We start from the raw sequence: 22029 nt of genomic DNA on the forward strand, positions 1-22029 counted from the left end.
ACCTGACAAGGTGCCTGCCAAACAAAGGACCATGACTGAACTCCGTGATCATACACATGTACCCAGATACATTCACTATTCACTGAGTTGAAATAAAGGTGTCTGTTTAATGTGAATAGAAGATGTATATGACCCCATGCATGCATCGAGGGGTTGCGGTCTGTCTGGTTATGTTGCTGATCCGATCATAAACAGCCACAGCATACTGTAGAAGAGGAATGACTGAAGAAATTGTTGGGACCCTCTCATACAGTGCACCCCACAGTAGAGCTGAACAAAAGATTGTGGGGGATTAACAGAAATGTCTTTCACAAAGGATTCCTCCCATCCTGAGAATCACAATTTTCACATTTTCGAAATGGGAAAAATGCTGCCTTTTAAGATATCTAACAGGGGAGCGAGGCATCGAGGCATGTCCGAATCAAAATTTCTGTGAAATGCTGCCTTCTAAGATATCTTTGTTTTGCCAAATTTTGAAGACAGCGTAGATATATCCTTCATGCTGCCTTTAACTTCCAAAATTCTATTTAATTGTGAGCAACTATTGCTGAAGTCGAACGTTACGTTATTCTGCTTTCTGGTATCCTGGCAACGGTGTTCTGTGTCACTATCTTGCTAGGCTGTCCGAAACAAAGTTCATAGCTGGTACCTTGATGCCTGCTACGGCAAGTGACTCGTTAGAGAGCTGAAGGCAGCGAGACAGCAGACAGCTGCTCTCCGTTTCGGATAGACCCACTCTCTCAGCCTGGATGCTAGTGATAACTAGTCACCACAACTGGCCACCTTTTTTTATCACGGATCACAGATTTACTAAATGTAAGTAACATGATAACCTTGATAACACCAGTCAAATGTGCTTGAAGGCTGTTCTGTTGGTGATGTTCTTTTGCCCACAAAGGTTGATTTGTTAGTAATTTTGTTTTTGATGGTAAATAGGCATGGTTGTCGATTGGCCGCTGTGTTAAATCCCCTACCTATAGCACTAGGAATTTAACATCTGTGTATATTTGAAAATAAATATCCCAGCAGGACTTAAGAAATGTTACACAGAACTCAGAAACTTGACTTTATTGCATTAATAAGTGTTGATGTCATTCGGCTGGGTGTTACCTCACTCTTGACGCGTCTGAGGATGAAAGGCTTCATAATGAGCTTGGCGTGGGTGATGCGCTTCCTCTCAAAGCTGCTCTGCCCTTCAGAAGAGTTCTGGAAAAACACACAAATCCAGACCAATGTTACTCACTCATTTTTAACTTTAAGGCACCGTTCACACAAAACAAACTCTGCAAATACTTGGGAATCATTATCTAATCTGATACAGACAAGCTAGTGAGCTTAACATATCTTAATGACACAGCTGTCATGACTTACGTAAATCTTTGTTTAGCCCCAGATAGTAGCTCCTAAATCTGGAATGGATCAGGCAGGGATCCACCACATTTATACCCTTCAAACACCACATTTCCACCAAGACCACATCCTCATCCCACCAAGGCCACATCCCCATTCTTATCCCACCTAGCTACATTATTGCCCCACATATAATATCATCTCGCCTTCGACTGGTGAATGAAGGCTAATCACTAACCCATTATGACTTCTGGTGCTTAATCGTACCTTTAAGGGGCTATTTCCCTCTGGCCAACCTGTCCTTAGTGGTGTTTGAAGTGGTGTCAAGGTGGAAGGTGGGAATTAACTGAGTCAGGGGAGGGTGATTCAGCACCAAAACAAGTCAGATAACTAGTCACTAAGTGTTGGGTCGAGGCTGCATTTCTAGTAATTACACGATAACGGTCAAATTTCACACCCAAAGCAAAGTCTGGTTTAATATTTGGCTCTAACAGGAGTGCTGAAAGTGAGAACAACCCAAATTAGGTCATGGACATAAGAGCTGTTTACTATTTATCGAAACACTACTATCGTATTTCCAGGTTTACAACCTGTGTGTGTGTGTGTGTAAAGGCAGGTGCGCAGCAGTGTTTCCTGCCAGAATGGACCTCCATTTGTGGTGGTTGGTTTGCAGAATTAATTTGAGTACAACAGTTTTTAACAAATTAGCACAGCTTGGTTATGATGCTAACCAGATTTAAGCACAATTTAGTACAACCTGAAAAATCAATGTGTGGTGGTCAATGGGCCACCACAAAAAAGTCAATTAGCAACACTGGGAATAAGTCAATTAGCAACACTAGCATATGGGAAACACTGGTGTGTGTGTGTGTGTGTGCGCGTGTGCGTGTGCGTGTGCGTGAGACGCTCACCATGGAGAACAGGCGGGCGATCTGGGCGGTGGAGCTGGAGAACATGGAGGGCATGATGAAGTTGAGCAGGGACATGAGCTCCAGAAGGTTATTCTGCAGGGGCGTGCCTGTCAGCAGCAGCCGGTGATCCGCCTGACACAGGGGGGAACGAGAGGACAGGGCACAGGGGGGAGCGGAAGAGAGGGAGCCGAGAGAGAGAGAGAGAGAGAAAGAGAAAAAGAGGGAGGGAGATAGAGAAAGAATGAAGGAGAGTGAGAGAGAGAAAGATTGAGAGAAAAGGAGGGAGAATGAGGGGGAGAGAGGGAGAGAGATGGAGAGGGAGAGAGAGAGAATGAAGGAGGGAGGAAGAGAGGGAGGGAGAGAAAGATCGAGAGAAAAGGAGGGAGAATGAGGGGGAGAGAGAGGGCAGGAAAATGAGGGAGAGAAAAAGAGAATGAAGGAGGGAGGAAGAGAGTGAGAGAAAGATAGAGAGAAAAGAAGGAAGAATGAGGGAGAGAGGGAGGGCGGGAAAATGAGGGAAAGAGAGATAGAGAGGGAGAGAGAGAGAATGAAGGAAGGAGAAAGAGAGTGAATGAGAGAGAGATAGAGAGAGAGGGATGAAGAATGAGGGAGATAGAGAGAGTGAGAATTAGGGAGAGGAAGATGGAGAAAAAAGGAGGGAAATAGAGATGAGAGATGGAGAGAGAAAGAGAGAGATAAAGAGAGAGAGAGAGAGAGAGAGAGAGAGAGACATGAGGGAGGGAGAGAGACAAAGAAGAATGAGTACGATCAGGAGCGTGTGAAAGAGTGAATGCATAAGAGATTGAGAGAACGCCAGAGAGAGAGAGAAAGACAGAGACAAAAATAGAGACAAAATGAGAGAAAAAAACGAGACAAAACGAGAAAGGCAGCAAGAGAGTCATGAATGATGGAGAGAATAAATAAGTTAGATGGAGGAAGGAATGAAGCAAGAATATGACAGAACAAAACGTGCTGGCCCTCGTGCTAACAGATCCAACTCTGAAGGGAAGAACCTTGGAACCTTTCCATAAATTAGAACACATTTATTTTAAAATAACGCTATTTTTTTATCTCAATGGCACAAACTACTGTGCCTTGCCTTGGCACACCGTTTATGGGGCCTGCAACCTTTCAGCTAAGAGCTATGCTGGGCTGTTAGTAGGACCCGACCCTTGGCCTGTCCTCTCAAATGTTACGCTTAATGTTGCACTCACGTTGATGGCCATGAGGTGGCGATAGCGCAGTGAGTTCATGTTCTTCAGCATGTGGCCCTCGTCAAACACAGCATACCCAGAAGCTTCAGCTATTGAACAGACCTCTGTCACTTGAGTTCCTTATCGCTTGTTGTACCTGTGTATTTGTAATCGCGACGCCATCGCTATTGTCATCAATAACAATAACACCACACACACACACACACACACACACAGAGAAAGAGGCAGACACACATACATTAACTCACAGACAGATGTGCACAAACACACACACACATATATGCATGTATATACACATAACATGCGGGCAAACACACACACACACACACACACACACACACACACACTTTCGAGGCCTTTGGTGGATCCAGTAGCAAGGCTTAATGCTAAGGGGCCTGATAAGGTGGTCTGTGAGGTCTGGCTACGCTTGATTAGACTGAATAATGAATGAGCCGCACCTCCTCGGCTTGCACAGGACCCCTCAACCCCTTCACACACAATAATAATATCACGGTCATTTTCACACACTCTCCACACTCATTGACAATGAGGGTTGTAAAACACATCCTTTCCTCATTATTTCGAACACCGCTACCCATCTTCACTAACAGACACATAATTCAGTCCCTTTTCCTCCTTTCTACTTCCTCGACACACACACACACACACAAACACACACAGTACCTCATCACCAGCAGCACCAGTGAGCGAGTGAGCGCCTTCAGGTTTCTACGGCGGGCCATTTATTACCATTACTGCTCCATTAACGCAGGACGCCCCCGGCTCCAAGGTGGGACACGGCTCACCATTTTCCCTCGTTAATCTTGAGGAGCCCGGTGCAGACGGCATGGAGCTGCAAGGGGAGGCCTTCGGTCAAAGGGCAAACACCAAGCTCGCGGATCACACTGGGGTTTCCCAACTAGGGCACTGTCCAGACTGGGTTTGGTCAGGTCACTCTTCTCGGCAGAACATAGTATCACCTCATGCACGAGATTTTGACCGGAGCTGGACCAGACTCTTAAAAAGATGAAACCATTCGCCAAATGTACTGTATACAGTATATGCAGAGGAGGAGAGTTGCAACCTCCCAGGTTTGCACAAGGTGTGCATATTTTAAACAATTCCTTTCATCAATGATCGTTAATGATAATGAATGGCGGATCGATAGTCATTACAGGAAATTCAATACTAAAGGTTGTCAATAAAAAAAAAACAATGAGGTAATGTTTACTTCCCCGGACTTTGGCTTTCTAAGCGGCATCCTCAGCACTCCCTCCACAGGGAATGGAGGTGACGGCTACAAAGAAAACGCTGAGTTGACTCTCACCACAATACACACTAGATGTACAGTGTAGCGGTACAAAACATGACCGCTGTCAATTAGTTTCTATCTCCTACTCCATACCGCATCTTTCATGCAAGCACGCCCGCGGTATTATGCTTGTATGTGTGTGTGTGTGTGTGTGTGTGTGTGTGTATGTGTGCGTATGCATCTGTGTTTATGTGGGTGTGTGTTTATGTGTGTGCATGCAACTGTGTGTGTGTGTGTGTTTATATGTGTGTGTGTGTGGTATTTATGTGTGTGTGTGTGTGTGTGTGTGTGTGTGTGTGTGACAGTCGCGCCTTTTATCTTAGTAGAAAGTACATTTCAACATCATCCTCTACCGGCAACCATTTACTCAACACCACCATCTACAGCCTGATGGGTGTACAGTCACTAAATGTTAATCTCTTGTATGGCCCCCATAGATGGAACTCCATGAATACTAGCATACCCCCAGAGGCTGTCAGGGTAATCATACACATGAAATTTGGTGCAGTTCAGAACATCTCAACCGAAGATAGTGGTGAAAAAAGCGGCATTTTGTTGCATTTTCATGTTTTATTAGGGGGTTAGTGGTTAGTGGTTATGGGCTAGGTTGATGCAGACCTTTAAGACCAACATACCATGAAAAATGTGGTCATCTTGGGTGCAACGGTGTGGGTACAGTAGTTATTTAGCAAAACATGGTGTTTCGGTGACCCGGGAATCGTTGTTCTGGTTATCAACATCTACCTGTCCTGTCCCAGCCATTAGCACAGAAGCTAATGCATGCCAGAGGACAGCAGGGCAAAGAGTGTGAGGGAGAGTAACCACAGCCACACAAAGCACTCCAGATGGAGAAAAATCCCCTGTATGCCAGAGTTTCCCAGAAACACAAATCACAGCTTTGCATTGGTACGCCTTAACACAGCCGTGCATTTCTGGTTGATATTTATGTGTTCAGCAAGACATGTACAAGAAAATACACAGCATATAGAACTGATAGGAATCTAACCAGTTGATCTCTTAGTCCAAGTGAACGTCCATACCATATTTGAACATGCATCAAGGTGTTCTTGAGATATTCTGTTCACAAGATCAGAATACATGGTACCTCTGGCCACGCATATGAACCTAGCACAGATTAAACTAACATCCAAATGCTTTAGCTCTCATTAGGCTCGATGTAACTGAAATACACTGTGCGGCCAAAAAAAAAGGTCACCACCTGTATTTAACTAAGCAAATAGGTAAGAGCCTCCCTGTGGGGGCAATGCTATGATTTAGGGTTGTTGCAGTTGGTCAGGTCGTCAGGCAACGTTAGGTGCCCAAAGAATGAGGTCAGCTGACTACCCGAGTATACTGAATGACCAAGTTATTCCATCAATTAATTTTTTTCTTGCCTGATGGCACGGGCATATTCCAAGATGACAATGCCAGGATTCTTCGGCTCAAATTGTGAAAGAGTGGTTCAGGGAGCATGAGACATCATCAGACACAGAGTCCAGAGCTTAACCCCATTGGGAATCTTTGAGGTGTGCTGGAGAAGACTTTACGCAGTGGTTTGAATCTCCTGTCATCAATACAAGATCTTGGCGAAAAAATGAATGCCATGCTGGACGGAAATAAGTGACATTGCAGAAACTTGTGGAAACGATGCCACAGTGATTCCGTGCCGTAATCAAAGCTAAAGGCGGTCCAACTGAATATTAGAGTGTGTGACCTTTTTTTTGGCCGGGCAGTACACAGATACAACTACTCGGATAGAAATATAAATCAGAGCTTCGAAATCCTCCTTAAATCTCTTCCTAAATCAGTCATTGACTCAGTGAGATGTGTCAAGATGACTCATCATTCATCCAGCCTTCAGTTTAATGATTACTGATACAAGTATAAGGCCTTTTGTCTGTGCATGGATCAAGCCTAGTCCAGGACTAAAGGAAATGAAGATCTCCACTGAAAATATAGCTTTTATTCTAGGACAAAGCATAACCCATGTATGGGAAACCAGCCCTTCATATAAAAATATAGGAAGCTCTTTTCCAAAACACTATATCCACCATTTTAATGAATTTTCATATATAATTGTTTTAAATTTTGAAGTAATTTCAGTGGAACTTTAACTGGGTTATTGCTATTTGAATTATCTTTACTCAATCAAAAAAACACAAGTGCACTTCCATTGATATTACCTGAAATACACAATTAAATAACATGACTTTAATTCATGTTTTATAAAAAGGGGTTATAGCGTTTTGGAAAAGGGGCTTTATATAAACGTATAGTATATGTTTGTGAAAGGTGCTTCTAGTTCTTTTTTTGGTCAAATGAGGTGCTTGTAGTTCTCTTCCACACTCACGTGGTCACGATGATGTTGTATTCCACCATGTTGTTGAGGGCCTCGTATCGGGTGAAGCGGCGTTCCTCGGCCGTGCCTGCAGCAGGTGACACCACAGTTAGGAGTGAGCTCTCAGCTGATGTGGGCACAGGAATGTCCTGCCGTCCCGTTGGGAGCAGAGGAACCGACAGCAACAGTGTGTGATGGAGGGAGGGAGGGAGGGAAGGAAGGAGGGATGAAAAATAAAACTCACCGTGATAAACGAGGACCTCAAGGCTGGGGCACCACAGATTCAGCTCACGCACCCAGTTATCTGCAACACAGAGCAAGGTCACGTCTGCATGCTCTGGAATGCTCTTAATCACACCGAACACACAGAACACAGCAGGCTTTCAGCATGCTTCACAGACACACACACAAACACGTGCACACACACACACGCAGACGCACGCACGCACGCACGCACGCACGCACACACACACACGCACTAAGTGGTAATCAGGGGTGCAGTACAGAGTGCAGGTAAGGAGAAAGTAGACCAGAGTGGTATACTACAGAGATACCATGAGCTTCTAGTCAACCAATCAATCAATCAACCAAATAACATTCCATCAATAAATCAATAGATCAAAAACCCACCAACTGACCAACTTACCAATTTATAATCATGGCCCCTGTGCAGGACAAGCCAAAGAAGAGGTAAACTCTTCACCAGATGCCTCTGAATGACCCTCCACTTTGAGCACCAGTAGTTTCTGATAGACATACAGACCATGCCCCGTGGGAGGGGGTGTGGCCTCTTACCTAGTGTGGAGGCAGGCACAACGATGAGGTGTGGCCCGCGGTTCCCCTCCTGATACAAGCTGGCCAGGAAGGCGATGGCCTGAATGGTCTTCCCCAAACCCTACAGACGGCAGAGGACAGGCGACGACACAGGCATTAAATATACATGTCCACTCCAGCGGAGTGGAAAACATATGCATAGTGTGGCACTAATGTCGAAGCATGAAAAGTCTACAAGGTGCACGCACATCCAAGTACTCTAAACTTAGGGTTCTGGACCAAAGCAATAGTCACAGCAATAAGAAAAAAGTCAGCACACCCGTAGCTCCCGAGCAAATATTTAATTACGTTTCAAGGCAAGCCCTTCCTCAGACTAATGTCGAAGCACACATTCTCCTTGTAGTAACAGTAGGTATGTATTGTACAGGGAAAAGTCAGCATAGAGGACAATGCAGTGTGGCTAAGAGACCTGTAAACAGCTATGGTGATGATACACTGAGAACATTTCTGGGCAACACCATTGATGTCCACAGACGCATGACCCCTGGTCAATGGCAAAAACCTATTACTAATTCTAAATGCCCTTTAATTATTTGCTGACTTTTGACAGCATCGCTGCCAAAATGATGCCCAGCTCAGGTGGTGCCTGGCGCCAGGCGGGTGAGCGAGCGACTGGGGGATGGCATGTCTCTAAGCTGGGCACGGGGTCACAGCAGCCAATCCCCACGGCAACAAAAAAAAGGGGTGGTGGCAGGAGAGCGTGGTGGTGTGTATTATTTAGGAGGTGTGTGTGTGTATGTGTGTGTGTGCGTGTGTGTGTTTGTAGCGGAGGGTAATTCACACCATCTCGTCTGCCAGGATGCCGCTGAGGTTGTGCTGGTGAAGCAGGGTGAGCCAACGCAGTCCCACCAGCTGGTACGGCTTCAGCTTGAACCTGCAAACACACACCAGGCCACGACTTTGATGAAGCTATACACATCAACTATTCATTAAACACATTACACAACCAAGGATTCTGCCCAAAGGTCTTTCTGTATTTACGGCTGCAGCTGTGACAGACCTTGACACACACACACACACACAGATGTTAGAGGTCCCCAAACATCAAAACATTAAACATTTAAATGTAAAACAACTAGAACAACAACAATAACAACAAATCAACATATGGTTGAGCAAGAGCTTGAAACTTTAGAAAATAGCTCCATTTCAGAGATGGGCTGCTCATGCATGCAAAAACACCACTCTGCTTTCTTCCCCACTTTCATGCCAGAGACGCCCACGATTTTCCGCCGATGATTATCTGTCCTCCGTAACATTACAACGGATTTCAGCATAGCGCGCGGTAAATTCCAAAGTAAAATGCAAATTGCTTTGGATAACACTGTAATCTAAAAGTGAATTTGAGCTTTGAGGAAGACATTCAGCCGCTCTCCTCAGCAGGCCTGTTTCACACACTCTCGGTGCTGTATGTGCATGGCCCCTGGATTACCAACGGACTTTAATTTCGGTGCCTGTGCTTAGAGCATTCATACTGCCCTCTTTGAGGCACACATCTCAAGCACAGGTCGTGCGTTAACATTCTGGCAGTCTAAGGGCTCTATTTTGGCGATCAAAAACGGAGGGTCAGAGGCGTAAAGTTTATATTCATTAAAGGTGTGTCCAGGCCACATTCACTAATTCAATGGCTCGATTGTGTGATCAAATGTCGGGTGCTTGGCGCAAAAAGGTTGTTCTTTTGTTTCTTAATCAGTCACAGGTGTGTTTTGGGCCTAACATCCTTTAAACCAATGAGAATGGCATCTGTCAATCCCTTTAACAGCAAGCAGCAGAACTTCAAATAGTCCATCGGTATTTTTATTTATTTTTTTTACGTATATTTTTGGGGCTTTTTATGCCTTTAATGATAGGACAGTGGAGAGTGACAGGAAGCAAATGGGAGAGAGAGCAGGGGTGGGATCCGGAAAGGACCGCGGGGTGGGAATCGAACCCGGGTCGCCGGCGTACGGTGCAGGTGCCCCAGCCAGTTGCGCCACAGCTGGGTCCAGCGCATCAGTATTTTGATAGTCAGCGGTGCATTTGAAGGAATCTGCTTGAACGAGACCGCATGGAACAGGTATTCCACTAAACCATGCAAATTGACCGACAAGGTTACCATCGAAAACATATCTTGAAAAAAAATATTCTTTGTCAGTGGCGTAATGATTTATAATATAAGGGTATAAGATAGTGATTTTTGGATCATACGCCAAACCACACCTTATGTTGCTAATTATCACACCCCTGACCGCAAGTTATATAAAAAATAAAAGTTAAAAAAATCCGCCACTGACTGGGTGTAAGATAAGAATAAGCTTTGCGAACCTTGTGCCGGGTGCAAGATAGGGGCCTATGACTCCTCCCCTCATTGCTGCATTGACAAACTGGTGTGACTATCTTTTTTCCCCCTTTGTGTGTGTGTGTGTGTGTGTGTGTGTGTGTGTGTGTGTGTGTGTGTGTGTGTGTGTGTGTGTGTGTGTGTGTGTGTGTTTTCAGTGGATGGTGCTGTTGTGACATTTAATTTCCCTTGGGATTAATTAAGTAGGTCTTATCTTTTTCAGTGAAAATCGATCCACGTACGTGTCGTTGAGGACGCGTGGCTGCTCCATGGACCCTGTGCCGCTCTCCAGCACCTGGGTGACGTCGCGGCTCATCTTCTGGGCGATCTCCTCGCAGTGGCCCATGAGGCGCTGCACCACGTCCCGCTCCCGCAACACCTCCCGGCAGCCCGCCAGAAGCTCCATCGACAGCCCGTTACCGCCGCTCAGGGCCTTATCCTGAGCACGGACACGCACGGACACACACACACACACACACAAAGATGTAAAAGTCAAGAAGGAGCACACATCAAGCACAAGTAAATTCAAAGTTACAAAGCCGCATACACACATGCATGCACACACACATGGATACAGACACACAGTCACACACACAGAAATAAACATACATCCACAAAAACATAACCGACATAAACACTTGTGTAAATGCTTAGATATCAACAAAAAACACATTAGACAACTGCCTCCTTCTAGTGCAACAGTCCACAGTGATCAGGAGATAGGCTACTACTGGTAGTTTGCAGTACTAATCCTGATAACCCTATCCACTTTTAAAAAGTCTTATTCTAGTGAAAAAACACCCTTGGCCTGACACATATTACTGCTGACGAAGCACATTTGTACACCGTTCATTTTTAGTGATGAGTACCGGGGATTTCACACAGAGCTGCACAGAAAAGTCAACAAAGAAGTAAGGATGACGAGTTTATGTATGTTTCTGTGAGTGACAGCTCGTGCTGCTCTTTACTGAGGGCACTCTCACCAGGTCTCGCCAATTCTTGAAAGGCCTGAGCTCCACGATCTTCAGGGCCTTCTTGGCCGAGCAGCCTTCGATGAGCGACAGCTCCTCCATGGACGCCTCCTGGAAGAAGTCCAAGATCTGTTTCGTCTGCGCGGTCAGGCGCTGGCTGCCCTCGCCCTCCGAATCAGAGTCTGACGTCAACGCCTCAAAGTCACTGACGGCCTTGGCTACACCACCATCGCTGTCAGAGTCCAAGTCGTAGCTCACCACAGGCCGCGGGTTCCGTTTCCGCAGCACTCTGGTTCCGTTCTGTGGGACCTCCTCTGCGGTTCTGTGAGGTCTTTTCGGGCTGGACGGCTCCAGCGTAGGTTTGGGCGTGGCTTTAGTGGGCTGGGACGCCGTCCGTGTGATGCTGGACCGTGAGGGAGGGGACACGTCACGCCTGGAGGGTTTGGGGGAAGGAGCATCGTTCTCCGCAGGCACCTCGGCTGGAAATACACAAACAACATGAGGACATCAGACACCGAGTTAGTCTTTCTCCTGGTCACACAGAGAGTGATATATTTCAAACAGGATGACATTACAGCATTTCCCCAGTGAATCCACACTGAAAGAGACGGTGTCTACAGTACTCTCAGTCCACAACAAAGGAACCCAGCAGGGAACTCCGATATCAGCTCTGGAGTGGAGCAGCCCTGATCTAGCAGGAATTCAGAGGATCCATGCTATGCCAGATATCCAGAGCCAGAGCCAGAGCCAAAGCCAGAGCAGGACTCCTCCAGGTCACACGTGGGCTCCTGTGGGACTCTCACCTTCTTCAGAGAACATCCGCAGAGCTTCCAGTGTGTCCTCATACAGCCAGTCATGTTCATGCAGCACATCCCTCAGTCCCTGCACGTGCACACACACGCACACGCACACACGCACACACACACAGTGTCAGTATATCTCATATTAATGGTGGTGATTTGGAGTGAACATGTTAGCCCAATACCACCACAATACAGCACAATGTCAAAAGAGGATCTATTTAACAATCTACCTGGACGAAGTTTTGGGATTAATTACATAAGTAGAGTTTGCCGACGGACATAATATACCCATTCATATGTATGCATTCATATGTATGCATAAACCCATCATACGGTTCATCTATTTGTGCATCAATATCACCACATCCTTTCACCTCTTTACCCCACTCATCCATCCCTCAGGGCCACATTTTGGAGAGTGGGTGCGCACATCCAAAGAAAAGTTTTCCGCAGGTGCAAGACAAGAAGTGTGGTCTGCACACTGCAATTGCTCCAAAAATATAAACTTAATTACTTTAAAAACATAGCAATGTTTCGTTCACCCTGGATCTTCGTCAGACATGATAAAAGAAACTCTTATAGGTTTCAGCACCAATTACCCAAAAAGCGTTTCAAGTGAACCCAGAGTCACAGTGTGTAGTCCATATAGATAGACATACAAATACAAATACAATACCCCATGCATCAACACGCCTACATCCTTTCGCATCCCTCTCTTACATAAGCCTCTCTCTGAGTTTCTTGGTGTTTTAAGGTCCCAACGTTGTCTTCAAGGCAGAGCTGGGTTAAGGTTAGGGATAGGGTTAGGAGGTGCCTTTAAGTCAACGGTGGCAGCGCTGCCTGGAAGACGACGTTGGGGGCTTAAAACACCATCGAGCTCTCTCTGACCATGCTGTTAGTATAGTAATGGCTGACCTCCTTGTCCAGGTGAGGGAAGTGGATCTGCAGTTTCTTCACCATGTCCTCCTGCTCCTTCCAGGTGGGCTCTGGGCCCTCGTTCTCTGAATCGTCGGTCTGCCGATCCCCCGGGCGCAGGACAAAACCACACAGTCCGCTCGGTTAACACTGAGATATACACATGATGACCCAGCCCCATAAAAAACGCATGGATCAAATCACTCATCACCCATGTACTCAGCAGGCCTTGAAACATTAATATGAAGTTGGTGTAGTGGCGAAGAAGCCAGGTTAGCATGCAGTAGTAGCCTGAAAAGCAGTAGCATGCAGTAGTAGCCTGCATGCAGTAGTAGCCTGACAGGTTTGATTCCTAGATGCCACCGTTGTGCCTTGGCTTAGGCAAGGCACTTAACCCAGACTTGCTCAAGAGACTGGCCCTGCTATTAATTGACATCAGTAAGTTGCTTTGGATAACAGTCAGCCAAATTAATTAATTAATAATAAAAATAAAAAGTGGATTTCAAGGTCTGCCTGAAAGGGGCCACTGAACCGCTAGAAACAGGTTTGTTTTAAAATCCTGTCAACTGCATTCTCCAGAGATCCTGAATCTTGACAAAGCCTATTTGCCCAAAACAAATCAAACTATTCGGTAATACAAAAAATAAATAAATAAATAAATGAATAAATAAATAAAAACACCCCACATCCACGCCCTCCTCCTTCCCTGTCCTACCGAAAATATAAACCCTTAAAGCTATAATCTGTTCTATCACAGTTGCCCATGCCCCCACAAGATATTAAATAAGGCTACCATTCTGACCGCACAGAGAACCCAAACCCTTTTATCTTCTCTCCAAGAGCCAACCACAACTCCATAAAGAGAATGACTCCTGGGCATTCAGCTAAAAGCCTCTCCTCTCAAGAGACATCTTTATCTAAACCACAACCAAACTATGCTGACACCGATCCCCTTCTATCTACTTTAACCACTCATGCCCCCAAAAGCGCATCACTCGAGCTTCTCACCGCAGCACTCAAGCCCAAACTCTGTCTGTATACACAACACACACACAGACACAACACACACAGACACAACACACACACCACACACCACACACACACAAACACACAACATACCTCCATGTGCGTTCATCGCACTACTAATTCCTACATTTATAGACTCAAACCCTTACAGCCAGGTAGGCAGAGTGCACTTTCTTTCAGTCGTGTACACCAAGGGTTAGGTAACTCTACCCTACACATTTCAGTTGTGATTGACGTGCTCACACTGCAGGTTTGAACTGCTCACACTGCAAGACAGCCAACAAACTTTTCTGACATACCAGAAATCCAACCCAATCAACTTGGGAGCTGGAACGTTGATTAGTACATCTTCTAGTTGGGCGACATGAGCCTACTCAAACTGCACAACAAATCGGTGTTGTTGGGTCTGACTGAATCGAGGCCAAAATTGCACAGTCTCTGACCAGCAGACTCCCTCCAACCCCCACCCACCCACCCTCCCTCCAGCCTGGCTGGCAGCATCCCAGACGGGGCGCTCCGCCTGTGTGCCATCCAGGGCTGCTCATGTAGGACCGGCTCCCTGCAGCATGCATCTCGCCGTGACAAGAACAAATGGCCCCGCCGGTGTGGCACTACATCATCGCTCGCTGAGAGGACAAACCTGGAGGATGTATTCAAGAACTCACAAAGTGTGTTTGTGTTTGTGCATGTGTATGTATATGCATGTGTGTGTGTCTGTGTGTAGGTGTATGTGCATGTGTGTGTGTGTAGGTGTATGTGTAGGTGTATGTGCATGTGTGTGTGTGTGTGTGTGTGTTGTGGTGGGGGGGTTGCAGTGTCCTTGAGTAGGGACACGTCATGTAAACACCTTGTAAAGCAAATAAGCATGGGAAATGGATGAGATAAAGCCTTGTGCCGAGGAGGTGTGTGTGTTTGGGGGTATGTTATCTTCAACAAAGGGACAACAGATGCGCGTGAACTCACCACGGATGGCTTCCGCTTTTTTCTGGGGAGCAAATCAGAACTCGGCTGCGACTCGTCTATCTCCCATTTCCTTTTACAGGCTGCCTCTGAAGACACACACACACACACACACAAGGACATGTGAACATACAAGGAGGCTGCCTCTACATCAATCAATGTCAGGGCAATGACCACACACAGCATATGAGCCTACTTGTTAAATCCAGTCTTATTCAGTAGTATTGATGAGGTCCGCCTGATCAATGTGGTATTACCCTGGTATTTGTCATGGTTGGGGGTACTAACCTGATTCTCCTGACCATTTTGTGGAGACTTGAGGCGATGAGGGGCTCACCTGAAATTTATTTGAAAATCTATCAGAGCATGTCATTGTAGGAACAGCAATGGAAATGGTGGAAAAGGTTTCATAACATTACACATACAGAAACAATAAGGTATAAGTATAAGTATATATACTTTTTTGATCCCGTGAGGGAAATTTGGTCTCTGCATTTAACCCAATCGGTGAATTAGTGAAACACAAACAGCACACAGTGAAGTGAAGCACACACTAATCCCGGCGCAGTGAGCTGCCTGCTACAACAGCGCCGGGGAGCAGTGAGGGGTTAGGTGCCTTGCTCAGGCATTTTCAGCCGCGGCCCACTGGTCGGGGCTCGAACCGGCAACCCTCCGGTTACAAGTCCAGAGTGCTAACCAGTGGGCCACGGCTGCCCCAACCGCTAAATAAAGGTACCGCTAAATAAAGAATAAAGAAAGAAAGAATAATTATACAGAAAACACTGTATTGTCTAAGTTAGTTTGAGGTCACTAAATCCCTGACCAGATGCGGTGAAAGCAAGCTCTGTGGCCACATATTGCCCCAATATAAAATTTGTGAATACCTGTTTAACAGTGGCATGACTTGCAATCACTGAACCATAATTAATGTAATGTAAACTATTATGAACAAGTCTGTCTCACAAATAATGTACGAGTTGTGTAAGTTGTGCACACAACCACACAATGAACAGCTTTTCAACTTTGTGAAACAGGCCAGAAATTCTTGATATTCCTATGCATAATTAATCTCCACTACAACACAAACCTTCTGACCACCTAAAAAGCACAGAATTACAAGACTGTCAACAAAGACTCTGGAGTACTAACAGCCTCAACCATCTCTGCTTTTAACCTCGCCTTTAATTCCAGGTTTTAAAAATCACATGTTCAATCCTAGAGTGGGAGCACCTTCAGAAATAGGGTAAAAAATGAAAAGGTGCAGTCCTCATTTCTGGTGGATGATCAATGAAAACCTAAACTCAACATGGCTGCCGTGCATCACCCAGGTGAATGTTACGCCCCTGTCACTGTAAAGGAATTTGGGGTATATGTAATGTGTGTGTGTGTGTGAGAGAGAGAGAAGTCAATCCAAACTTGACAGCCAATCAAATACACCTCTTACTTCAGTGTTCCTGAGCTTGCGTTGATGATTGTTACAAACTATATTGAATTATAACGCAAGACTGCACCTTTTAAAATCTCTCTAAGTTTGTACTGCACCGAAGCAAGCACAACTGTACAACCAAAACAAGCTATATGAGGACTTGCTTCTAGTAACTTCCATGCACAGCTGATGCACCAAAAGTTTGAACCGAATGTTTCTGTGCTTGAATTGGGCCAAAGACTTCTGACGTCATAAACCGAAATATGAGTCTATGCTGGGCATAGCACGACAATGGAATGATGGATGCTGTGAGCATTGTAGGCTACTGACTTTGGCGCAAAAACTTTATAATAAGGGCACTTGTTCTGTTGAAGCACTCAAAGTGGCAATGTATCAAAAGAGTGCTGTGAATCATTGACATTGTTTGATATGACCAATGGATTAATCAAGTTCTTATAAGGGTCAGTTGTTCAAAAATTCATCATTCAAAGACAGATGATCAGTGACAAATGAGATGTCAAGCCATTCAACCTTTCATGACTGCATGCAAAAGAGTTCTTTGGGATAGTGTCTTCTGCAAAGGATAGAAATATAAATATTTTAAAGCCAAATGAGCCCCAACATTGTGGTTCTGTGCGCAAGATGATGAGCTTCTTACCTCATCTGCACTATCTTCAGTCTCTTCTGATTGATCTGACAGAACAATCACATTCTTGTCAGACTGCTCCTGCTCTCTTGAAGACATATGAGCACATAAGAAGTTAGAGATTACATTACGAGTTGAAAGCCAGGTAGAGCCTGGCTGTTTGGCACAATTACGTACTCATTTGAAGACTCCACGTGGGATGACCCCCATGGTGGTTAGGGAAGAGAAACGGGGCGCCTCGCTAATGGACTTACTTGTCTTTGAACAGTGAGCTCCCCGACAGGTCGGTGTCAGACGTGTCTGCCCCCGGATCTGAATCCAGCACAATACAGCTGGACCCTGGTCCACTGGGCCGTTTGGACTCCGGGGTCTCTGGTACAATCGCGCCTGACAATGAACGATTTAAGGTGTAAAGGTTAGGAAGGGTCGGTTAAACTTTGTCAGTTAGCCTCATAGACAGGTTAGCCTACTGATACTTTATTTCCCCTATGAGAGTAGAATTCTAGAGGAAGTGTTAGTGTGTGTTCATTCGGGTTAGCATGGCAGACTATGCTACATCAGTAGTTCATTCGTGAAAAGGGGAGGTTAGCTTGGTTACCAAAACCTTTTAGGGTGGAATAAACAGAAAAACTAAACCATTCATCTCATGATTAACTTATCTATCAAATATGGTTCATGTTATTTTCATCTCAGTTAATGTTAGACTTGCAAAACGCCTACCAGTTAACGATACATCTTTGTGCACATCCTTCCTCCGGCGGGTAGTTCTAACGTTATGTTTAGTGTCTCCTTTGTTATTCCTCATCATTTTCACTTTTGGTGATTCCGTAAACAATGCAGTAAGCTACACCCATGCAAAGTTGTGTCTTTATGATCTGGTTTCACGTTACAGACACTGTGCATTTATCCTTTGATACATAGTTCAGGTGGGTGTGCTAACACCAACTTGCTAGCATGCTAAAAAATTGAATGAGCGCTGCTGCCACAGCAATAAACTATCAACCCTAAGTTCCTATGCTAGCTGTATTGCTATTAAATGTGTCATCCTAGACAACTCATATATCCAATCACACTAAACACACAAAATAAGCAGGTCATGTATTTTCCTCACGGCTCCACTGTGGGAACGAATAACGCACCACAAAGAAGCGACATGATGTTAGCGTAGCGCACTGTTGTCACAGGGAGACCCACAGTTGCCAAATAGGTAAGATTTCTAACTCTAGCTTCTACCTTCTTTTGCTCCCCAACCAGAAATCTAGTGAGGTTTCAGGGCTAGGTTGCTTGTATGTTCAGTTTATTTAGTCATACTTTCCGATTAATGTCTAAGAATATCAATCAGTCAATAGACAAATACCTGCAGGAAATTGATACTATTAAGATATCTGGCAACCCTTGTCACATGGTCAACCTCTAAAAGTAGCCAATCAGAGTACTTTCTACTTTAAAAGGCTGATGGTCCATGTCCACTGCATGTGAGCTTCTGGGTATCCCAGATGTGTCCAACCAATCCACATAACAGTTTTGAGCTATTGGGATTCATTGCTGGTTAGAATGACATTATTCAGTACAATAGTGTGATTTCTGCGTTGTGGCATACCATCTGTTTGGAAGATAATGTACCCCATTGTACACAGTTTTCCCTCACTGATTTTCCTCCTGTAGCCCACACAACTGCATGAGTAGTTACACCATGTTTTCCTTTCCGAAGTGAGAGCACCCACTAATTATAGTCTACCATAGAGGCATGAATTTGTGCCACAATGTTGGTCAAAGAACATAACGAAAATAAGTAAATAATAAAATGTGTGACTGAGTTAAGAATGATTAAATATCAATAGACTCAGGAATACCCTTATTTATATGTAATACAAACATTTGGGGAAATATCTTAATTTAAGTCTACCCTATCATCTTGTGATGATTTGCTCACTCCAGGAATAGAGTCTAAGACAGGCCAAATATTATTTTCCATTCAAAATCATGTTAAAGTAGGCTTAAATTGTGTCCACATTAAGTCATATCAGTGGTATTGTGTAGTGGCCAAGGCCAGTAGTATAGCCAGAAAGTCATAGGTTCAATATTCGGTTGCTGTTGTGCCCTTAAGCAAGGCACTGAACCACAAGTTGCTCCAGAGGGGCTGTTCCTGCAATTGGTCTTTGTAAGTTGCTTTGGACAAAATCGTCAGTTAAATACACAAAAAAGTGGACACAAATTATTTCCGTTTCCATGTATTCATTTTGGCACACACTTTTATCCAAGGTGACTTACAGCAATAAAATAACATTTAAGCTACAGAGCTACAGCTACAGCAATATAACAACATTTATCCTACTAGTCAAAAGGTAGGAGCAGAAGAGAGGGAAGAGTTTTTTTTGTTTTGTTTTTTAAGACCGAGAGGGACTGGTGGGACTCTAGGGGGCAGATGAAAAAAAGTCTGGATTGCCATGGTTGTGTGTGTGTGTGTGTGTGTGTGTGGGGGGGTCAGTGGCAGACAACATTCCTTGGAGGAGCGCAGCGGCCAAGGGGTAACATAAGCCTGAATTATAAAAGCTTGAAAAAAATTGCACCAGTGGCCTGTCCCAGGCAGTACTGTAGCCATGGCACAGGTAATATGCAGGTGGTGACCTGGGGCCCATGGAAACCTTGGGGCCACCATGTATTATTAATTTATTTACATGTTTTTTGTCTTTCTTTCCATATATTGGGGGTTATGGGGGTTGCCTTTACTCAAATAGGACAGTGAAAAGTGACAGGAAGCGAGTTTCTCTAAAGCAACCTTGAACCTTGACCTTGAACCTAGAAAGCAATAGGCCGAGAGTCATGGTGCATTCATGTGCATGAGAAAAACCTTTTTCCCAGTGAAAACATCATCGTTCATGTCACCTCATGTGAGAATAAGAGGTGGGAAACTGGGTGAAGATTTTGTTAATCGGGTTGCCCAGTTGTGGGCTGGTTGTTACTTTTGTTGTCATGTAGTTCATTTGTAGTCCATGTAGACTTTCCATGTAGTCCATCAATTTTAATGTAAACTTGCCGTTTATGTCACTTGAAAGCTGCATATCCTTCTTTCACAAGCACCTTACACCATATTTTAAGCAAATACAGTACAGTTGTTTATTTAAGATTAGTTAGCACATGTTTTAACCTTTGTTGTGGCATCCATGTGTTTCACACATTCCGATGGCAAAGCACATGAACACTCAGGGAAAAACAACATAATCACAGAGACAGTCCCTGATATTCAAGGAATGAAAATGTCTGCAGCTAGTCCTTCTCACAGGTATTGTATCCAGGAGAGAGCAACACCAAAATCATTTCTGTGCGTGTGGTTGTTTTTTCCCCCAAAAAACATGGTGGGTTTTGGATGTGCCTTTCGTTGGAGCTTTATTGCTTTTATCAGAAGCCCACCGCGTACAGATTAACTTATCACAGTAGGGCGACCCAAGTGAGAGGCCACCGTGGCCTTGGGATGATGTGCCTGCACTGCCGAAGGTTTTCGCGGGCAAATTTATGACAGGAGCAGCACTGAGCCCTGTTTGGATGATTGGGTTCAGGCTTGCTTTATCGCACTCCAGTAACTCAAATATGAGTCAATATATTACTTCCAGCAGGGCCACATAACTCCTTTAGTCCATTAATAACAACCACGGAGGATTGCAGCAAATTCCAGTCTGTTACAAGCACAAAGGGCTGGAAATAACATACAAGAGAAACTGAGATGTACACCAATCTTCAGACGAGACAGAACCAAAGAGCCCTGTTTTTATCCGTTCTATGTTTATGCGGTGTGGTTTTAAACTTGGCTCTGCCTTTTACTTGGAAGGGCTCACTTGGAATAGAGGCCCTGTCTTAATGCGAGTGCCATGATTAAATAATAAAAAAAAAATACATAACAAAATAAGACAACATGTATTCAATGTCAAAGCATTGAAGAATTAATGTCAGATAGTACCATAAGTAACATAATTCTCATGGGAGCCAGAGTGGGATGTCCTCTCTCATATTGTGCCACGCAAAGTTCTGTCTGATGCTTCATCCATCAGATCAAATGCAGCTGATGTCTGTGAAATTATACCAGCACAGTGCATACACTGCTGGCTATGCATATTCAGTGGTGACAAATGCTAAAAATCCATTATCCATGCATCAGTATCGATTTTCTTGAAGAAACCTGGCTTCACAGCAAACATGTTTCATCCACAACCTAGAGCAACTGGGTGAGATCCAGGAGTCCATTTTAGCCCATTGATTACATGCTAATTGGTATTAAATGTAAAGTGTCCGATGAAACAACACAAACAGTGCTAACTGCCACAAACATCTACAAGGATTTGGAAGAGTGTGTGGAGTGAAACAAGTCTCCAGCTGATTTATAAAAAGAAAAAAAGACAGAAAGAAAATATTGGCAGTAATCAATAAGTAAATATTGTAAATTTGACCATTGTTTAGCCTAAATATAAATAGACAAAAGTAATTTATTTTAACCACTTACTTTATTAAGTTCGGCAAAGTAAAATGGTTCTCTCTGCTTTAATTTACTGTAATTCACTGTGTGTTAGACTTGTCACTCATCCTTCACAGTAATGCACTTTGCTAATTAGAGTGCACATGTGTGATTCATCTGGGTACATCTGTTAGGCCTGCCCAAACCAAAATACACCACCACTAGCGACTTTAATACATTCCAAGATTTCGTCCAATGTAGGTGCTAAACCAAGCTCTGGTTTTTAAGTTAACGCGTATCTTTGCGACAGTGAAACTGGTGAAAATCTAGCTTTCTCTGCTCAGTTTATCAGTGGTGAGGTTCGCGCTCTCTTCTAATGGGATGAGGGAGGAAGGTGGAGAGAGTGGTGTGTTGCACAGTGGTGCGCGGTGTGTCCAAGTGTCCATTTTGATTTACTATAGCTGTTAAGAGGGCTGCTACAAGATTTGTCCTTGATCCTTCTGAGGAAGCAAATTGGCATGAGTCATGGCGTAACAAAGGATTTTCCGATGGTGCTGAC

The 22029-nt window shown here is 44.5% G+C and overlaps 1 protein-coding gene across 1 annotated transcript in view; it reads right to left on the reverse strand.

Annotated features, from left to right (window-relative positions):
* Positions 1-18203, reverse strand: part of smarcad1b (SWI/SNF-related, matrix-associated actin-dependent regulator of chromatin, subfamily a, containing DEAD/H box 1 b) — a 28515-nt gene extending 10312 nt beyond the window's left edge. The window contains 16 exon segments of the mRNA XM_048258975.1: positions 1111-1206; positions 2262-2393; positions 3476-3611; positions 7138-7213; positions 7370-7429; positions 7921-8020; positions 8743-8833; positions 10519-10715; positions 11260-11726; positions 12051-12129; positions 12966-13064; positions 14955-15040; positions 15240-15288; positions 17036-17111; positions 17278-17410; positions 17744-18203. Of these exon segments, the coding sequence (XP_048114932.1) occupies positions 1111-1206; positions 2262-2393; positions 3476-3611; positions 7138-7213; positions 7370-7429; positions 7921-8020; positions 8743-8833; positions 10519-10715; positions 11260-11726; positions 12051-12129; positions 12966-13064; positions 14955-15040; positions 15240-15288; positions 17036-17111; positions 17278-17410; positions 17744-17831 (1965 nt within the window). The 5' untranslated portion in view covers positions 17832-18203.
* Between the last annotated feature and the right edge of the window lie 3826 nt (positions 18204-22029).

The sequence above is a fragment of the Alosa alosa genome, chromosome 12, assembly GCF_017589495.1.
Source record: "Alosa alosa isolate M-15738 ecotype Scorff River chromosome 12, AALO_Geno_1.1, whole genome shotgun sequence".
Lineage (NCBI taxonomy): Eukaryota > Metazoa > Chordata > Actinopteri > Clupeiformes > Clupeidae > Alosa > Alosa alosa.